The sequence below is a fragment of the Kryptolebias marmoratus genome, linkage group LG2 (assembly GCF_001649575.2).
Source record: "Kryptolebias marmoratus isolate JLee-2015 linkage group LG2, ASM164957v2, whole genome shotgun sequence".
Lineage (NCBI taxonomy): Eukaryota > Metazoa > Chordata > Actinopteri > Cyprinodontiformes > Rivulidae > Kryptolebias > Kryptolebias marmoratus.
In genome coordinates, this window is record NC_051431.1 from 28,788,699 (window position 1) to 28,805,129 (window position 16,431).

Genomic DNA, 16,431 nt, shown 5'->3' on the forward strand with positions numbered 1-16,431 from the left:
CATTGATTTGGTTGCTGATATACTGGCAAGGCTGTTTTCAAGACGAACTTTTCAAGGGAAGCTAGATCTCGTTAGAGGAAGACGGCCGACCCCTGAGCTAGCTAACCTGTCCCAGAATGGATTCTGTGTTGAAATAAGCATTTTGGGGGACACAGCTGTTTTGGTGGGTGCAAACGTTTTATTTTTTTTATTCTATTTTATTTAGTTTTGACAGTAGCATACCAGATATGTTTTAATAGCTGATGTGGGTTTGTTGATTTTTAAAATGTGCCAGATAATGGCTCATTTTGTACACAATTGAGGTGATGCAATGCCAAGTAGTGCTTAAGTGTGTTTCTAACTACTCTCCAATCCTGGTGTTATAAATGCTAGCATAATGAAAGGTATTTATTGACTAAGCTGGACATCACTGAAGGCCTAAGTGTGAAATGCACCGCCCGCCACTGCAAAATACTGATAACTGAGTTTTTTTTAAATCAGTTTAGAACTATACCATTATCTGGGTTCACATACTAAGTGTGGCATTCAGAGGACTTAGCTCATCTGTTTCGTCAGAACTCATTTTTATTTTTTCAAACTAAAGTCATTCAGATAGCTGTCTACAGGAGAACCTTGTCACAAAACCCTCTGAAAAAAACTAAACTTTTTCTTAAGAGGGGGTACATCCTGAACAGGGCTTGTAAAGTGTCAACTGTAGATGATAACAACAAAATTCAAACATATTTAAAAGTGGCTCTACTATAGTTCAAGCTCTTAATCAGTTGAACAATGCAAATTAACAACTAATAAGCACAAAGTAACTGATACCCTTGCACAGCTGGTAATCCAGCCTTGGCTGTACTACAGCAGGATTAGTTACTACATACCATGGAGCACTTTGCAGCACAAACCAATGGGCCGTTGGCTTCATAATGATTCTTTGTTTCCTTTAATGCATATGTTCCAGCTAGGACTGCCTCGAACAGCACAGGGTTCAGGTCTCCATATTCTCCTGATGCCACCTCAATGACTGAATTAGAGAAACAAAGGTAATAAATGAAATGAAAAAGCCTTCATTTATTCTCTACTTTGCATGAGTAAAAGAATAAATATGAAATGGACAAACTGAAATCTGCAGGGTTGTGGTAGGTAGGACAGTGGAGGCCGAGGGTCTTCAGGTAGGGGATGAGACACGGCACTGTGCCTTTGTAGATGCACTGACCCTGACTAAGAATGTAAAGCTGTGAAAAAAGGCACATTTAAGTATGAAAACAGAGGAAAAAAATGTCTGAACAGAAACTATTATTCATTTGCTTTGAAATAGTTGTGTTTGTGCAAAATCTTTCATTGCTGGCCTGCACTAGAGCTCCTCAGAAACTGATTTGTTCCAGGAGCTTGACAGATACACACCTTATCAAACATCTCAAACAGTTTGGCACTTGGCTGGTGAATGGTACAGATGATTGTACGTCCTCCCAGTGCCAGAGAGCGCATTAAAGACACTACCTGGTAACATGACACACTGTCTAAACCACTGAGAAAACAAAGGACAAAATTAATTAGTAAGCAAATGCGGGAATGAATCATACATATGACTGGAGATCCTTAACATTATACTATATTTAAATATTGCTAATTTTTTCCTCTAAAGAATTATTCAGGAGTTTGAAGGTGTCAGCTTCTAAGAAGGCTGCAGTTGACACCAGCAAACCACTACTTCAGGTCTCTTTTGGACTGAATGACAACCCTAGTGTCACCCAGAAATTCAGACAGGACATGGATAGTTTTAGAAAGTCCTAGTGAGATCTTCTGTGGTATATTAAGAACAATATAATCTCTCCATTCTGTATGTTTGACCAACAAAATAAAAATTGCATAAACTTGCAATTTTGAATATTGCTGGCTGAAGTATATGGTGGTGTAGATTCTCAGTCATCCCAGTCAGGACATGGTTAATCCAAAAAAGGTTAAAAAACAAAAACAACTTGGCTTCTATTCTGTAGCTGAAGATGTTTCTCTGCTCAAGTTTTCTCAAGTTCAAGCTTTTAAAGCTGAGATTTTCTATAAACTAGATTCCCATTCAGATTACTCTCACTCTCCTCACAATAGAGGCTCATTAGGGTCCTTGTTAGCCTGACTTGCACATGAACCACTCTTGTTACATGAATGAAGGTCCTGATTGGAGTCAAACTGATTAGGCATCAGGCCTAATGCTCCATTATAGGTTTTTGAAAGCTGAAATCTGAGACCTCTGTTTAAAGTTGATTTCTCTCTTGTGACATAGATGGCTTCCTTCACCCCCTCTCAAACCATCTGTCTTCTCCGTCCAAAATATAAACATTTTAGTCCTCAAAAGAGTGTCCCTTATCCTTGAGGTGTAGGTGAACCGCTGAGTCCTGTCCAGAAGAGCTGCTCACCTGTGTTGAGCCATGCGTCTGTGGAGAGGCTGTTTAGTTTCTCTAATATAGAGTTCGGGACATTCCTTGCTGCACTGAACAGCTCTCTGTTGTAATTTTAGGAAATTACATTTTTTATGTTCCTTGCTCTTCTGATGCTGTGATAACTGGGCCTTTAAAACAAAACTAGAAACTTTGGTAGCACTTTATAATAACTACACCTTATTTAGCCTTATTTAATCATTAATAAAGGATTAATTAACCTTGAAAACATCAATAATTAAAGATGATTCATGCTTAATAAGCTATAAATTAACCCATTTATTAACACATTTATTAATGCTTTACCCATAAAGGCTAATTACTTCCAAAATCAACATATTCAATGTTTGTTAAACTCATGACTCATGACATAACTCATGAATTTACTATTCTATATACTTTAATAATAAGTGATTTGCTAGAGCGAGTCCACAGAACTTTTCAACTGGCCGTAAGCATATTTAGCACACAAATTTCTCCTCACACAGGCAACAGTTGCAAAAACATGTCAAGAACACATAATTGTGTTAATTTTGGGCTGCTTTCCACAAGTGAAAAGGAACTTTAGTGTTTTGTCTACATTAACAAATACTTAATAAAGCATAAATAGTCTTCACTTTAGAAAGGTTCACAAAAAGACTTAACTAACTACTAGCGACTGCCATAATTATTAATGCACTGCATGAGTTCTGCGGACTCGCTCTAGCAAATCACTTATTATTAAATCACTAATTATTAAATCACTGCACGATAAGTATATAGTTAATTCAAACATTCTCCAAACATTAATACATGTCTAACACATGGTGTGAAAGTACATTTATATGACCATTTACATACATATACACAGTATATAGAATAGTTAATTCATGAGTTATAAAGCATGAATAAACATTGAGTATCTTGGTTTTGGAAGTAATTATCCTTTATGGGTAAAGCATTAATAAATGTGTTCATAAATGTGTTAATTTATAGCCTATCAAGTATGAATCATCATTGATTATTGACGTTTTCAAGGTTAAATAAGTTGTTTCAGTTCAGTTTTCAATTTGTTGCATAGTTCACATTTAAAATGCATATGTGCATTGTTAGGAACAATTAAAAGAACATTACTTTTGTGTGCGTTGTAATTCAGTCACAGCTAGGAAATTTGGATTCATTAGCATTAACTTTCTGAGTTTTATTTTCTTGAAGGCACTTTATCAGAATTAAAATGTATTAAGTTCCAAAAAAGTGTATTATTTGAATGGAAACCTAACAGGATGTCACCGCCTGACTGTCTCACCTGGTGGGCTCGTCAAAGAACATAACTGGAGGATTATTGACCAGTTCCAGTGCGATGGCCAGACGTTTACACTGACCCCCTGACAGTGAGCTGGTACGAATGTGAGCACAGTCGAGCAGTCCTAAAGCAGTTAGGATCTCATTCACCTGAGATGTTAACACAAGACAACATGGACATATTTTAAAACAATATGTATTTAATTTTGTTTTACAATTCATTTTTTAAATCTGAGATTACAAAATAGCTCTTGCAAAGTTAATAAGAGAAACAATGTCATGCCACATACACTAAGTCTGTCACAAAAATCAAATCAAATACACAGCATTGTCTACCTGCCACCCATCTTTTATTTGATATACTCATAAAAGTAAATTATTGCTACTGTTGTCTTTATCTCTAGAACTATGTGATGCCAGCTATACACGAAACACTCCTACTGTCATGATCTGTGCTTTTTCTGTTGATTTTTTTTATTTTAAGGTTTACTTCTTTTGTTATATTTCTTTCTTTCAATGTGTATTTTCTGTATTTTCTTGTGTTTAGTTGTTCCCCAGTGTTTCATTTACCATCAATACTTTCCCTCAGTTAGTTTCTGCTCCTCAGTCCTGCCTCTCCCACTTACACCTATCATTAGCATCAGCTGCCACTACTTTCTTCATCAGCCTCAGCCTACTTATTCTTTCAGTCCTCGCTCATTCCTCAGTCAGTCATAGTTTTGTACCCTGTCTGATTCAGAAGAGTGACATCTGCTGGCTGTGTGTCAAACTGAATCTGTGTGGAAGACCTAACTAGGCCTCATTACTGCCTGTCATATAAAGCTTTGAGCTCGTATTTAATAAATATTGTGAGTACGGTATGTATATGGGGTGCCGTTTGTAAAGTTACACAATCAAAAATTAACAGCAATAATTTGGTTTATTTTGCCAGGTTATTCATACAGTTATAAATTTCATAGTTTCAAACTGAATATTTAACTTGCAAGTTTACAAACTAAATGTTTAGGTTCAAGCTAAATATTTAATTTTCACAATAAATTTTTAATTTGCTAACTAAATATTTAGCTTTGAAATTAAATGTTCAGCTAATATGCAAATTTTTTGCCGAAAAGTGAAAGTGGATTATAAAAATAAAAGCCGAGCGAGACCTGGCTAACCCAGGTCCCAACTTACCACTGGCTGAGGCGATGGCTCAGGGGCAGATGTTGCAGTTGCTGAAGATCAATGAGTAAATGACTGTATGAGCTGTATGCACACTACACTTCCGGGTTTGAACCGTTAGAATAGCTCGCCCGATGTTCTCTGCTAACACTTTTGACATGTCCAGAGAGAAAACTGGAGTGATTCAGTATGGCCAGCTGCAGCTCCACTTCATCTTTTACTTCTGGTGTTTTTTGGCTGTTTGGCAAGAGGTGTATATAGAGGTGGAGTTTTATTTTGATAGTCCACTTCAGCTTTTCGGCAAGGAATTTGCTTATTAGCGAAACATTTAATTTCCAAACTAAATATTTAGTTTGCAAACTAAATTAATGTTTGCATGTCTCCAATGGTCAATTTAATAGCCTGACGGTAAAAGGAAACACCTCCTCCCCTCCCAAAATAAATACATAAATAAATCCAATAAGTAAATAAATCTGTGAGTGAAGCATTTTCCAAATATGTTTGATATTTCCTAAATTAATGACCAAAGTGGTTCAATACTGGTTCAGTGTTAAATAAGGTTTATTTGTAACTCTTTTTTTTTTTTTTTAAAGCGGAAGTATTACTGTTCCTATTTTTGTGGTGTATGTTAAGCTCACCAGTGTTTGCTTACTCACCAGCTCTTTTTTCACATCTATTGTGTCATCCAGCTTTAAGTTGGCAGACACCTGCAGCAACATAAAAATGCGTCACCATAAGGTAATTTAAAAGCTATTTAAAACCCTGTGCAAGGAAAGCAGTTTCAAATCACAAGTCCTTTTTAAAAAAAAAAAAAAAATACACAAGCCCCCCCCCATCCCCACACCCAAACAATAGTTTTTAAATTGACTGTAGTCGTTGCACTCATGAGAAAGTTTATTTTAAAATAAAAAAGTGCTCAGAAAGTCTTCAGGAAATGCTCACCATCATGGCTTCTCTGGCAGTGAGGTGTGGCAGTAGTATGTCCTCCTGCATGATGTAGCAGGACATTTTCCTGAATTTTCGTAGGTCTCTGGGTTTCCCATTAACCAAGATGTCACCCTTCATTCCAGTTTCCCTAAACAGCATGAATGACACATGATACGAAACATGAACTTTCTCTGTAACTCAGTTCTACTTTAACGTGTACATTGCATTAGCTTCAGTCCACTTCCTGATAAACCTTTATTTTGTGTGTAGGAGAAACTGTGCTTTCTCACCTGTATCCAGCAAGAATGTTCATTAAAGTTGACTTCCCGGCCCCTGAGGGCCCCATGATTCCTATCAGCTCTTTACTGCAAAACCTTCCAGAAAGGTACTTCAATAAATCCTTAAAACCTGGAAATAAAAGAAAGTAAGAGAAATGCAGACATAACTTTATTCATACTGTATATGCAACGTGTAATAACATTTGTGGTGAGACTATACTCAGAGTGTCATTTGGATTTTGTAGCTTTGGCCACATCATACACAAACGTTGTGGGTATGGAAAAAACCTGCCTGCTTTAGGTGTCTTTGTATCCACCTCAGCCTGCTTCATTCCCACTTTTGTCCACTTTAGTCCACTTTGTACCAACCTCGTACGGTTTTGTGCACCAACATTAACAATTTAATCTACTAGTGTCAGGATTCGGTTTTGTTTGCTTCTTTGTATTTGATGTTTGTTTCTGGTCTCCTTTTGGTTTTGGGTTTTGTTGTGTTCATGTTCTCTGTGCCTGTCATCATTCTCCACTTATCCTCAGTTTCCCCTGGTTTGTCTGCCATGCCCATCTCCACCTGTCAGCAATTGTTATCACTCACCTGTGCCCACTTTACCTCATTACCCTCAGTGTTGAAAAGCCGGTCACTTTCTCCACTACCCGGCTGGTTCATTGTGTATTGTCTATAGTTCATTGTCTATTGTTCATGGTCTCTGGTCCCTTGTCTCTCACCTTGCCTTGCTGTTTTGGATTTTGTTTTGTTAAGTTTTTGCTGCCTCATCAGCCTTTGTTTTTGTTCACTTCCTTACTTAATAAATTAGTTTTTTATTAGAAGTCTGCACTCTGGGTTTGCATCCTTCTCCACACCGCTTGACACTAGAGTATACTTTTGAAATGAATTTGGACCATTATTATTATTATTATTATTAGTAGTAGTAGTAGTAGTAATATTGACAATATTAGGCCTGGGCATTTGGGATTGTAACTTTTCTGAATAAGCTTAAATCTCAAAAGCACAAGCAGGTTAGGTTGTGCTTCTCTGTATTTCATACAAGAACCAGCTGCTTGTATACACCTGAACTGTCAACAGTCTGTACCTGGTATGTAAGTAGTATTACTGAAAGGCAAAAGGCAGGAAATAAGGTTTTTGATTGTGTCTGTGTTAATTTGTCTGTTTGTTAATGATGATGAAGGATGTTAATGATGATGAAGGATGTTAATGAAACTCAGTCTCACTGAGAGAGAGAGTCTGAGAGTTTCTCAGATTTCTCTCAGATTACTGTAAGTATTAAGTGGATGTCTATCTACAACGTTTGGAGTCAACTGATTGAAAATGACACCTAATCAGTCTTAGCAAACACAAAAATGGCTCAGTCAGTTTTACAGATATTGAGCTAAAATCTGGGGTGATAGCAGATGAGATTCATCCCAACACATACATATGTGCAAGATCTTTACTTTGGCATTAATAGGTAGCAGAATATTTCATGAAACACTGGATGGATTTTAATGAAACTCAGCAAGTAATCATTGGATGAACATTTACAACCGATTAACTTTTACAGTCAACTAGATACAAGATGTCCACCCCAACTAATAAACCTAAACAAGCACAGAAAATGCTACAACTCAGACCTGTCAACTCAGTCACCTGCATTGCCTATAATAATATAAATACGGTAATTTTTAACTAATCTATTTGAGTGCAATTTGTATGATTATAATGGTTACTGGTGGAAGCTGCTGGTGAATGATGTTTGTACTGCCCTCATGGCAATAAGCTAAGGGACTCATAATAATGATGATGATGATGAATGGTTATTATTTAAAACCTGTGGCCCCAAAACACCTTTTTACATTGTACATTCTTTATCAGTCAGTGAAGACGAGTATGGACAATTTGCACTGTTTTTGAGTTGTAAAAATAGCCTAAGAATACACATTAAATAACTTTTTGGAGTAAATGATAACTGCTGTGTAGAAAGTGGGAGGCTAAACTTGGCAGAGGTACAAATTGACACCTGAATGAAAACACAACTGACGAAACAATAGATTGTCAAATTGTGCAAACATTATTCAGTACTGATGCAATGACTTGATTTTTCCCCAGTGGGACTGTGTGAAGTACTTATGAGCAGTCAGTATTTTACTTGCAGTAAACAGCAGTCATAGTAATCTCTATTTGGAGAACAAGAGGAAAATCATATGATGGAATTAAACTGACTATTATATATAGAAAGCCCAAGCCAGTTTCCTCTATCTACAGCAACTCTGGCTTTAAGCCTTTCTAGTATGGTAGTTTGAGCTAATGCTATATTAGGTAGGCTGTTTTTACACCTAGTTACATTTGTAGAAAACAGTTGTCACTAAGCCTAACAATACTGCTTTTTCTATGCAGAATTATATGCATAAAGGCAGTAGCAGTTCTGCATAATTTAAAAACAACTACAAGCTTTACATTTCAGAAGAGTGATGTGATCTGTGGTTGGAAAATAAGTCACAATAAGGAATTCTTCAATATTGAGTTCTTGTTTCTTAAATTCTCCATCTTAAAAGCTTCAAAATGATACACAGTTCGTTGACATTTCGCAATTTATCACCTGCCCTGCCAACAAGCGAGTTTTGTTTATGAAAACTTGATTGTTATTGGTTTAAAATTATGTCATTGGGGGAGGGAGGGCAGGGGGGTGATGAGTCATTGGGAAAATGAGTCATTCTGATCATTTTGACTAGCAACAAATGATCATTACTTAGAGACAGAAGAGGATATGTGATTACAGTTCTTTTGGTTGCTCCTTCTTCAGGGGTTGTCACAGCAAGCAAACTCGCATGAAAGATTTGGGAATTGTTTTAGGAGAGGATATGTGAATAAACTATATTATACAGAAGAAAAAACAAGGCGGAACAACTCCTGGTCGACTCAGCCTATCATCAGAAGGATAGTTTTTGGCAGCCATAATGGACACTCAGTGTCTACACAGTAACACAACCTTATTTCAGTGTTAAAATAGCTCCAGTGTAAAAAGATGCAAAAGATATGTGGTATAAAAATCTTTTTGTGCAATGTTAAGATCATGTTTGCACAATTTGATTTGTAGACTGGGATTATTAAAATACATCAATCCATCTATCTTATGAGGATGCTTAAGCTCAGTGATGCTGTGTGGGCTATTATTTACTGGTGTGTGGTAGAGATTGTCCTGACACTTTTCATAACAGTCTGTTTCGAAGACTGCTCTGAAGCTAATAAAGTGCAGCAACGAGTGATTAGATCAGCTCAGGAAATGACCAACGACAGCCTCCCTTCACTAAAGGACATCTACACCAATAGATGCAGACCCAACCAAAGGATATCCTCCACCTACCTAGCCCATGACTCTTCAGCCAGAAGGAAGTCAAACCTTCAGCCACCAAGGTAAACTGTGCTGTGACATCACATTGTTTTCAAGAATATTTATACACTTATTCACCTGTTTCTTAAACAAAATATTAGTCAAAATGCTTCATTTGTACATCTTAAACCCATTTTCTTAGATTTTTTTCTCTTGATTTGATGGAATAGCACATACCAAAATTATTTAAAAATAGGTTGATGCAGTATGTTTTACCTCTCCTACTCCAGCATGGTCCCTCTTGAATGGTGTAGGAGACATTGATGAACTCCAGGTCCACTGCTGAGCGTTTTGGCAGGTGGGAGAAGCACTGAGCGTTACTGATCTGGTTCTCAACCTTTTTCAGGTGGGCCAACACAGATGGCTCCCGTGGCAGCTGAGATTGAACTAAAGATTGACCGCCTCCATTACACAGGACCGTCTCTTCCATGGGGATACTCACACAATCAGGTTCTAATGCCTTATTATCCATATCAGCACTCTGTTTGCGGGAGGGGAATAAGGATGATAAAAAAGGAAGAACTAAGTTACTCTTCATTGACTGCAGACACATCTTATTTTACATCTGCATGTACAGAATCTATACAAGGCCTGCATATATTAAAATAATTATATTACCACAAAAATAATAGTACGACAGGGAAGATTAGCCAGAAGCTATACTGCTGTGGAAAAAAGAAGGCAGAAGGGAAACTTTGCATATTCTGCTAAAATACAGTGTGAATGCTGAGTGTTGAATGACTTGTTTAAACAAAAAGAGGCAATATACTGACTGAAGACTAAAAGGAGCAAAGCACTTAAAAGATAAATGTAGAAAAATGCTAATTAAAAGCTAATAGTTGCTAAAGGCTAGTTAAAAGTGGTAAAAAGTAGCAAGAAGCTAGCTAAATGCTAGTAGTAGTAGAATGGCAGCTACAAATTACAAGTAGCATAAAAAGACAAAAATAAAGCAGGTATGCTGAAGCAGATTTTTATAGAGAACAATGTTTTGAAAGAATTAAAGACATTTCAATGTATTCCTATGTGGGAATATATTTGTCAGTAAAGATAAAAAAATTATTTTACTCACAAAAAATATTAAAGACAGTATAAAAGTTTTAAAAAACAAGTCATAAAACCCATTTTCAAGATAAGTATAACATTTTGACATATGAATGGCTAAAATAGTGCAAAGTATGCAGAAGTAAATCACAAAAAAACTCATGAAACAAATAAACAACAGGAAAACAGTAATGTGCACAAATAGGTTCAAATTGTAATTAAGCTGGCTGGCTTTTTGTCTTTTACAAACATTTTTCCTGGTATTGACAAGTAGATGTTCATATTTGTAACTGTGGCAGTGAAAGGAAATGTTTTACAGTAAATGCAAACATGCAGTCATTCAATAACCTGTTAGAAATCACAGCAAATTCAACACAGAAACATTTTAAATTATTGTCGTATGTCTATTAAAACTAAGATTATTTTTTTGTTTCAATGTACAGTTTGGGGCCTTAACCTTTTTATTTACATTGCCGGAAAATCTAAATCTAAAAGGTAAGATGAATTGTATCTATTTGTGATTTGCAAACAAGAGTATACATACAATGTTGTGAAAAAGTATTTGGCCACTTTTTGCTTTTTTTGGTCACACAATATCCGACAAAGATAAGCTGAGGAAATATAACATACAGTTTTTAAATGATGATTACATTTATTAAGGGTAAAAAGCTATCCAAACCAACCTGGCCTCATGTGAAAAAGTAAAAAGCTTTTTAAACCAAATTACTGGTTGTGCCACTTTTGGCAGCAACAGCTGTAATCAAGCGTTGACAATGATTGCCAATAAGTCTTTCACATGGCTGTAGAGTAATGTTGCTGCTATACTTCATGTCATTGTCTTGCTGCAGAACCTAAGTAGGTTTGATCTTAAGGTCACAAACTGATGGCGATTTTCCTTCAGGATTTTCTGGTAGAGAGCATTTACGGTTCCATCAAAGGCAGCAAGTCATTCAGGTCCTGAAACAGCAAAGCAGCAAAAGTCCATCACACTACCACCACCACATTTGATTGTTGGTATGTTGTTTTTGTGAGTTTTAGGTGAGATGTAATGACACAGACCTTTCAAAAACTTCCCCTTTTGTCTCATCACTCCAAAGAATATTTTCCCAGAAGTCTTGGGGATCATCAAGAGGTTGTTTTTTGGCCAGTGTGGGCTGGGTCTTTGTCTTCTTTTTGCTCAGCAATGGTTTTGACCTTGAAACTCTTCTATGGAGGCCATTTTTGCTCTTTGTCTCTTTCTTATTGTTGAGTCACGAACTCTGACCTTAACTGAGGTCAGTAAGGCCTGCAGGGCTTTAGATGTTGTGATTTCTTGATTCCACAGATCTGGCAGTAATCAGGCCTTGATGTGGCTAATGAAACTGAACTCAGTTTTTCTGCAAAGAATCACACCTAATTCATGATTTACTTTTTCATACAGGGCCAGGTTGGTTTGGACAGCATTTGTCCTGAATAAACAAAATTATCATTTCAAAATTGCATTTTCTATTTACTCAGGTTATTTTTGTCTGATATTAAATTTTTTTCTGATTTGAAATAGTTACATGTTACATAAAATCAAAAACAGAAGAAATATTTAAGGGGTAAATACTTTTACACAGCAGTGTAAATAACATTGCACTGTATGTGAACTTTGAACCTGGTGATAACATGCATCTTGGGTGATCTGACCACAAATGGACCATACTAAATCATTCGGCTCTTATATGAATTTTACTTTTTTCATGTTGCATGTTTTACATGCTTATTTATTTATTTAAAATATTAATATTGGCCAAGTTCACTAAGTGTATTTTTATTTGAATGTAGTAAAAGCTGTCAGTGTTGCTGCAAGCATGGTGATGTGTCATGAGTCAATCACTTTGCTAAGAGATCATATTCTTTAGCATCTTACTGCTAAGTAGGGAGGATAGACAGTCAGAAGTATTGTTATACAGTCAGTTCTTTGCCACTTTGTACAGTAAACTCAGAGCTTCATTGTCAATCCAGTAACACTTGTGTAAAACAGAATTGGAACAATTGTTTGTTTGAGTTCAAACTTTATATTTTAACATATGTAACAAAAGGAAAATAGATGTAAAATAGATGTAAATGAGAAATAGATGTAAAAAGGGATAGAAAGAAATTACAGTAATTTTGTCAAAAGGTGGGCAATAATAATTGTGCCTGTGTGCACTGGAAATAATAAAAACTGTCATTGGATGTACCTCTGCAACTGATTAATTTTGGACTTCATCACATTCAAGATGGCCACTACAACTTCACAAAATTAACAAACACAAAAACTTTGTTTTACATGTACTGAGCTCAAATTTGGTGTGATAGTAGCTGAGACTGTTTTTACAATTTTGCTATTACCTATTGAGTCCACTTTGTCTGTTTGTTAGCTAAATCTTTAATGAACCACTAGATGGATTTTAATGAAAGTTTCAGAAAGTAATTAATGAATGTACAGTACATTGACATCTGATTAAATTTTGATGTCAACTCATTTCAAGATGGCTGTCACAACCAACTGACCTCAAGAAAAATCATTCTTTCTGTTACCAAATATCTCAAGAACCACTGGATGGATCTTAATGAAACTCTCAAAAAGTACATCTGCAAGTGATTAACTTTTTAAGTCACCCTAATTTAGTATGGCTTCCACAGCTACTCAAAATTAGCGAACAAATACACTTAGTCAATTTTACAGACATTGAGCTAAAATTTGGTGTGGCTGTAGAGAGAGTCATGCCCAGTACCACAGCATACTCCAAGTGTAAGGCCTTTTATCTATCTGACCAACCAGTTGCAAAGGTAGACAAAAGTGCAGAGTCAAAGAATTAAAAGTACATTTTTATTTACAAACAAAGTTTGTAAATATCCCCTTAAAACCAAACAACTCAATGTCCTTTGGTGGACATTTTACTTTTTCAAGATCAGGAGAAATTCCTGCAGCAGACACTCTATGCCCTAGGTACTGAACTTCTTTTTCAAAAAATAACATTTATCAGATTTCAGTTTTAGGCCATGTTTCCCTAATCTTCCTAATACAACATCCAAATGAGCAAGATGATAGCAAGGTCAGGTGAGTATATTATCACATCTTCCAGATAAATTAGTATAGATTGCAGATTTTGGTCCCCAAGACATGTGTGCATTAATCACTGGAAGGTAGCAGGGGCATTAGTCAACTCAAAGGGCATTCTTGTGAACTCATACAACCCCATAGTGGTAACAAAAGCAGTCTTCTCTCTGTCATTTGGAGCAAGCTGCACTTGCCAATAGCCACTGGCTAAATCCAGGGTTGTAAAATATTTTGCTTGTGTAAGGATTGGGTTTTGTTTGTTTTTGTTTTGGATTTACTTTGCACTTGTTTTCTTGTCTGTCTTGTTCCTTGTGTTTCAGTCATTATTCACTTCCCCTCTGTTTGCCCCTGCTTGTCTGCCATGCCCATCTCCACCTGTCAGCTATTGTAATCACTCACCTGTGCCCACTTCCCATAATCATCCTCTGTGTTTAAAACTTGGTCATTTTCTCCATCACCCTGCTGGATCATTGTTGTTTTTCTCGTTCCTCCATGCCTTGTCTTGTCTTTGCACTTTAGTTATAGTTGTTTTGCTGCCAAGTCAGCCTTTTTTTTTTGTTATATTTTGCTTTAATAAACCAGTTTTTATTTTTAAGATGATTCTGCGTTTGGATTCACCTCTGTCTCCCCTCGCCATGACAGCTTTGCCCAAGCCAGCTAGCGACTCCTCAACACAAGAAAGTGGATAAGCATCTTTGTGAGTAACTGCATTCAATTTACAATAATCCACGCAGAATCGAAGAGTCCCATCTTTCTTATGCACTAAAACTATGGGGGCTGCCCATGGGCTGGTGCTGGGTACAATGAACTCAGAGTCCAACATGCCTTGAATCAAGGCCTTCACTTCTTGATACATTTGAGGTGGAATTTGACGGTAGCATTCTCCAATTGGTGGTGCATCAGCTGTTGGAATCACATGCTACACTGTTGTAGTCAATCCATTTGTTGCAAATACAGCTTGGTGTTTATGGAGGAGAGCTTGCAGTCGTTCTTTATTTTCTGCACACAAGTCAACGTCATTCAAGTTAGGAGTAGCACTGGATTCATCACACACTTTGTCTTTGTCTGTACTCACTCTGACTGTGTTTACGCTGACACAGGTCAAGGTCACATTACTTTCAGGAATTATATCCGTAGGGTTAACTTTACATGTTTTGGCCAGCCGTTGATGTTTATATATGTACATTGGTGAATTATTTGGGTTTCTGACTCTAATTAAAATTCGTCCACACCGAACAATTGATAAGGGAACAAGCAATTAAAAGTCCACCCACCTCAAGTGGTTCCACCAAGCACAGACAGTCCTTTCCATCAATTCCTCCTTTGGTTCGGCCCCACAGAAAAACCTAACTTTGGGCTGGAATCAAGGTGGGATGATTATTGATCGTCCTCACATAGCCAATGGTCCCATCAGAAGCTACCAACTGTGCCTGCCACGAGCATATTTTAAAAGCCAAAGTCCATGTTTCTCGTTGGGCAGAATCGCTAGTCATAGGGGCAACATGGCCTTTATCCTTTGCCTGCCAAAGCCGTGAGATGATGTTCATCCCCACCACACCATTAATACCTGTGAGGCAGTGATCCTTCACAGTCAGGAAGCCACAATCTGTCAGTGAAACCTCTCCTACTTTGACAGAGAGGATCACATAACCCAAGTAGGGAATATTAAGACCATTGGCAGCTTCCAGCGTTAGCCAGTGTCCTGCATCCTCCAATTTCCTTCCCTCTTTAGCAAACTGACCCATAAAAAAAACTGTTTTTCATCAACAAGAAATTAGACCCTGTGTCCAATATACAGCGGACTGGAATATTTTCAATAATTAAGTCAATATTGGGTACTTGTCCAATCAGTTTACTTGCAACTCCCTCCTTTGGCCTTTCAGGTCCCGAGTACCCCACTGTATGGGCCACTACAGTGGTGTCTACTAGTTTAAAGAAGCTGATCTTTGTCTACCATAACAGTAACGTGCAATGTGACCTGGCTGATTACAATTATTAGAAATTGGGTTTCCCTGCTCATCATACCGATTTGTAGAATTCCTATGAGAGCGACTCCATCCTGCAGGTCTGCTTTGAGAAGGTGGAGGGTTCCAGCTCGGGGGATAAGTCGGTACAGGTGAAGTCCTTGGCAGCTCGGACCTTATCTTCTTAAGAATGGTTTTAGACAATTCTGTAAATTTTGCAGTCATTTGGGTGTTCACTTCTTCCCTCAATTGCAATTTAAACTGCTCAAAGTCATTAAGCCCCACTTTTTTGGGGCTATGTCCCCTCAAAGCAAAGCACTGAGCTTGTTCAAAAGTTTCACCATAAGCCTGTTCTCGCGCACACAATTCCGCTTTAATAGTTTCAAATGTGAACTCATCATTCAGCAAAATTTTGGTCCGGAACTCGCCCCTGGTTGCTGGGTCTCTGAGGCCTTCAATTAAGTGGTCCCTAAGTAAAACAGCATTATCATTAATGCCCCTAGAATATTTACTTTTGAGCCTGTTAAAATCTTCTTGCAATCTAAGAGCAAAAGTACTTATATATTCATGTGGCTGTTGTTTCGCATTAAAAAATTGAGAATGCAAAACTGATGCTGTAACTTTATCCCCATACAATCGGTTGAGTTCCAAAAATACTTTCTCTGGAGTGTCACATCTGTTTTGTGACAAAATTAAAATTTCTCTTTTGGCCGTCCCCTCCAAGCAAAATCATGTCAGTTCAGCTCTAATGCAAACGTGGTCTTCAGATTGCTTTTCCACACCCCAAATTGAGTCTTTGCCTTTAAATTTTGAAGTCATCATATTGAACATGGGGATCATACCCAATGGCCTTATTGTTGGAGCTTGGGAGGGTCCAGGTCTACTGGGATCAGGTTGAGGGGCACTTGG

The 16,431-nt window shown here is 37.2% G+C and overlaps 1 protein-coding gene across 2 annotated transcripts in view; it reads right to left on the reverse strand.

Annotated features, from left to right (window-relative positions):
* The window catches only part of LOC108250113 (ATP-binding cassette sub-family G member 4-like), a 30,156-nt gene extending 20,237 nt beyond the window's left edge, over window positions 1-9,919 (reverse strand). The window contains exons 1-8 of one of the 2 annotated variants that reach the window (XM_017439837.2): window positions 9,664-9,919; window positions 6,077-6,194; window positions 5,802-5,934; window positions 5,516-5,566; window positions 3,703-3,848; window positions 1,390-1,513; window positions 1,106-1,220; window positions 867-1,009 (exon numbers count right to left, since the gene is read on the reverse strand). In XM_017439837.2, coding sequence (XP_017295326.1) covers window positions 867-1,009; window positions 1,106-1,220; window positions 1,390-1,513; window positions 3,703-3,848; window positions 5,516-5,566; window positions 5,802-5,934; window positions 6,077-6,194; window positions 9,664-9,919 — 1,086 coding nt within the window. Of the gene's footprint in view, window positions 1-859; window positions 1,010-1,105; window positions 1,221-1,389; window positions 1,514-3,702; window positions 3,849-5,515; window positions 5,567-5,801; window positions 5,935-6,076; window positions 6,195-9,663 lie in introns of both variants that reach the window. The other variant, XM_037973372.1, reaches the window with a different exon arrangement.
* Window positions 9,920-16,431: the final 6,512 nt, after the last annotated feature.